The 4760-nt window shown below is 42.1% G+C and overlaps 1 protein-coding gene across 1 annotated transcript; it reads left to right on the forward strand.

Moving 5' to 3' along the window:
- The first annotated feature begins 1230 nt into the window (after positions 1-1230).
- On the forward strand, positions 1231-4262 carry RHNO1 (RAD9-HUS1-RAD1 interacting nuclear orphan 1). The gene is made up of 2 exons (XM_010284285.1): positions 1231-1398; positions 3603-4262. The coding sequence occupies exons 1-2, from the start codon at positions 1231-1233 to the stop codon at positions 4260-4262; spliced, it is 828 nt and encodes a 275-aa protein (XP_010282587.1).
- The last annotated feature ends 498 nt before the right edge of the window (positions 4263-4760 follow it).

The following is a 4760-nucleotide window of genomic DNA, read 5'->3' on the forward strand; positions in this document are numbered from 1 at the left end:
CGTCGCTGGCCTCGAGGGGTGCCTCGTGAAGAGCCGCGGAGTTTCACCGTTTAGCGGGTGTTACGGCTGTATCTGGCTAGGGAGGCTCGCGGGACTCCCTGAGGAGGCTACGCGTTTGGTAAGCAGTCAGGCTGTTGCAGTCTTAAGAGTTTGATTAAAGAATGCATTTCTCAAAATGTTACGTTTAAAATTCCTCGTCTGTGCTAATCTGTTTTTGAATGGAAAATTAAACTCAATGTAATTTGAATTAAAATTTATTTAACAGGTAAGAAAAAGTCATGCAAGATATGTAGAATACAGGAGGCAGATGTCAAGTATGTTCTGTATTTTAAAATTCCTGAAATTAAAAAGTAGAGGTAGTTAGTAACTAGAAGTGGGAAGACTTCCGGTTTTCTCAGCCCTACAATATACCTCAGCATTGCAAACCGGTTTTATGGATTAAACTGAAAATGAAAACAAGTTTTTCTTTTAGTTCCTAAACCATTCTTTGCTTGTGACTAGATTAGGTATTGAGCTAATGTGAAGAAATTATTTCTTTAAATTTTTGGATAGCTGACTTGACATAGCCAGTTCAGTAGGTCAACTACTCCCAATTTATTTTTTTCTTCTCTCCCAGCAGTTTGAATTTCCTTAAAATTTCAGTGACCAAGCCTATTTGAAATACAGTTGGTTCTGTATTTTGGTATTTCAGTCAGGCTTTATCATAGATGGATGTCTTTCAAATTACTCCTTAAATATTTTAATGAAAAAAATGCCTGTGTGAGTTTGCCTGTCTTATGTATTTAAAATATGTATTTTCATAAGAAACTGATTTTTCCAGTAATGTTGAGTCTTGCTCAAAGGCCAGTTCCGAACTCCTTTTGCAGCGCTGGGATACTTGTTTTGTTTGCATCTCTGTCTACCCCAGTGTATTTGGCTATCAGCTTTCATGAAGTTTTGGAGCACTTATCTCCTTGCATTTCTAAGTCTACCTGAAATTCTACAGAAAGTTCAAAAAACGACTGATGGGCAAAAGTCTGCATAGAGATGTGTGTGCTGTACTGTTGCATAAGTGTTGTACTTTTGATAAAAACTAGAGCCAAGGTGTCCAAATAAGTTTATCTTCAAGTCCATTTATTTGCCTTCTACAGATTTGGGAGCACTTAGCATCTCCTTGGGGTGCTTACCTCTTTCTCCAATTGGCTCTAGCAAGCATCATGAGGTTTCTAAGTGGTATTACCATATCTTTTGATGCCTCCGAAGAAGAAATGTACCCACAAGGCCAGGAAGGCAGAGCTGGTGTTCCTTGAGAGGCCACGAGAGGGACCCGTCCATTGCTATGAAACGCCACTACCTTCGGCCGAGAATCCAAGACGTGTTCCTACAAAACCTGTAGACCAGAACACCTCTGATGCCTGGGTTGGTATAGATTATTCTTCCCCCTGCGTCTTACAGCAATGGTTTTCAAGTTTCTCCCGTATGTCTCAACGGAAAGCTATCTGTTCTGGATACTGAAGATTAGTAGTACAGATCTGAATTCATTGTAGCTGCCTAAAGCATAAATAAGTGCTTTTGAGTTGCTTCACATTTTAACTACAACCACTACAGTTTTGGTTATATGAAGGCATAAAACTGTGTGCAGTGTGTACTGATTAATATGACTATTGGTCTTCTGAAAGAATAATTCTCATCATGAAAATGCTGTCTTTATGGAAACAGAAAACCCTGCACATAATAAACATTAAGGGGAATTTTTTTTTATTGGCTTGCTGCTTGAAGTAACCGCTGAAGTCTAAATGTTACATGTTAAAGTACTAGGTGTTTTGTTTAAATCTGACACTGCTAAATTTAAAGAACACAGGCTTTCACTTCAGGATTACTTGTTGTAACCTGCCCTCTTTTCTGTTCTGTGTTTTGAATAGTTTCTCTCTACTCTTCTGATGGGCTCCTTTTCTGGTCTGAAAAGATATTCCAGGGACTGTTTGCAGTGTCCTAAGATACTCCTTATATAATGTAATGATTTTTTTTTTTTTAAGCAAACAGGTGCTGCAAGTACAGACTGTTCCTACACAACAATAGTCATCACCTACAGGAGCTCTGTTTATGCATTATTGCTGCTTGACTCTGCTCTTCACGAAGTAGGCTCAGGAAACATAGTTTCAAACCTGCATGAAACATTCCTTTGTTGCTGGTGACCCGGAGTAGTTCTGTGGTGCCTTAACCTTGAAGTAGAACATGTTCAATTTATTTCTTTTTAATTTTTTTATATGTTTGAGGCAGTTAGCTCTATGGCTTCTGAAACGCTAAGTCAAACAACTGCTGTGAATAAGTATTCTTTTTCTTTGGAAGAGGTGGAAATATCCATACTGATACTTAGGTCTTTGATTACAAACATTGAATGATTCTAAAATTTGAGTGAAGATATCAGCACTGAAACTGTTGGATTTTTCCATTTGAAAATCCTGGGAGGTTTATAACTTCTTGAAGCATCCTCTGCAGAGTTTCTGTCAACTTGTTTAAGTGGCAACTGATTTTTCTGCTCTTCTCTTCTTGATGTTTTCTAAGGTTTTTTTATACCTTTTTTGACTGCTAGGCTCCTGCATTGGTAAAGCCTACCCTACATTTTCTCTGAAGCCAGGAAGTCATAGCCTCAAAGTCAGCAGTTCACCTGTGTTAAGTATGTGCCAGGATACAATTATCAGGGAATCATTTCCCTTTTCCTGCACAAAGGCTTTGCACTCAAACAGTTCAGTTGTACAGCAGACAATCACTACCCTTAATTAAATTGCACTTAGTTTTTTGAGGGACTATGTAGTAACTTAGGAATGATGAAAGGGGTTTGTAGTTAATCATAGCTAGAATGCAGTTTGATGTGCTCTAGGGAAAAGCAAATTGCAAGAAATGGAACCTGAATCTTTTTGTTGATACCCAGAAAGATAAAGAATACTGTAATAGAAGGCCTTTCAGATTTTGAGTAAGATTCCAGAATCCTTCAAAGAAATATAGATTGTTGAGCTCTGACAATCTTCTATAGAAAGACAATTTTAGAAGTGGCTTTTGGGTGATCTGTTACTCCAGAATACAGAGATTAACTATGTTTTGACGTAAAGATGTTTTGGGGGAATATTGTGAAAGCCATATTAACATAATCTAAGGTGATGGAGCTAAGCAGGCATCCTTTAAATCATACTGTAGAGGTTGAACTGAGAGCAATACCTGTTTAGGGATACTGAGGGTGTAGTTCATTGAATCTATTCAGAGTTCTGCAAAGACACAGAAAGAAACAGGATCGAGCTCTGAACTGTTGTAAATCTGCAGAGGTTACAGGAGTGGACACCAGTTACGCTGTTCTTTAAAACCCAAATCTTGAGTTCTTTTTAAGTTGCTAGAGAATAGTTCACTTTGGGCCCCAATCACTTTTCAGAGAAGAGTGGCAGGAAATGATGTTGAAGTTCGGAGGTATCTCCTGCTTAGTAGCTTGGTTAGTGACTGATTTGCTTTGCTGCAGGTGGCATTACCCACTTAATGAATGCACTGAAAAAAGATGGGATAGGTGGGGGAGTAGAATCAGGTTGGCATTCCTTTGTCTGGAGAAAATTATTGTTTTTTTCTTATGTCTTCAGGTGTGCCCACAATTTAAAACAGCTGAGTCAGTGGTGTTGAAAGCATGCCAGAAGCAGCATCGTGGTGCTCACAGACCCCAGAATCAGGATGCCAACCACAGTTCACTTTATGCAGGAGGAACTTGTCGAAGAGCTATAGCCTGCAAATTTCCTTCTTTAACTTTTGAGAATCCAGAAGGATATGACCCCTCAGATCATCCAAATCACTTGAGGAATAGCACACAGCAATCTCACAGACAGCCCAAGAAAGGGACATCAGCAAAAGCCAATGTCCAGGCGAACAGTCCAGAGAACTGTAGAGAAATACCTTTGTTAGCTGCTCCCCAACCTGTGGAGCCAGAATTCTTTAGTCCACCAGATGTAGAGACTCCACAGGTGCCTTCCATAAGGAACTGGAGATGCAGCAGCACTCTGCCACAGAGAAGTAGCCATGCCTGGCATCCAGAAAAAGAGCTGGCATTTGGTATTGATTCCTGTGGGAGAGGGGAGTCAGCAGCAGTACTGGTTGCAGATACTCCTGAGCATGAGTATGGAGTAAAGGTTACTTGGAGACAGCGGCCTCATATAATGAAATACCTGCAGGAGAGAGGGAAGCTGAGTGCTGCTGACATACTGGTGAAGATTAACCCTGAGCTCTCAAGGAGGCAGAGCAATGTCTGACTTGGCAGGAGCAGTAATTTTGTTATGTGCAAAGACATATCCAAATAGACAATGTTACTTTCAAAGATGAAGAGGGGAGATCATTTAAGCTAAGCCTTGTGCTACTGCTGGCCGATCCTCCGGAGAAATGCTGCAAAGGCACGGGGGGTGGGGGGGGTGCTTTCTTGGGGATGAGGGTGTGTTGGGCCGGGCCTCCTTGGGGAACGGGGTGACTCTGGAATGAGCTTTCTAAGCTACGTGGCTGCTTGTAGGGGCTGTTACTCCAACCCCGGAGGCGGTGCAGGGCACGGAGCAGTAGGGCCGGGCCCCAGCTGTCCCACCAGGATCCGGCGGCGCGCGCGTGAAGGGGGCGGGACTGGGATCCTGCCAGGCGCAGGCAGCTCCCATCTCGCGCATGTGCAGGACACGCCCCTCTCCATTGTGAGGTGCCGGTGGCCAATCGGCGTGCTGCGCCTTCGGCCAATGGTGTGGCGCGTCGGTACCGAGTTCCGTTGCCAA

Source organism: Phaethon lepturus, unplaced genomic scaffold, assembly GCF_000687285.1.
Source record: "Phaethon lepturus isolate BGI_N335 unplaced genomic scaffold, ASM68728v1 scaffold41083, whole genome shotgun sequence".
Lineage (NCBI taxonomy): Eukaryota > Metazoa > Chordata > Aves > Phaethontiformes > Phaethontidae > Phaethon > Phaethon lepturus.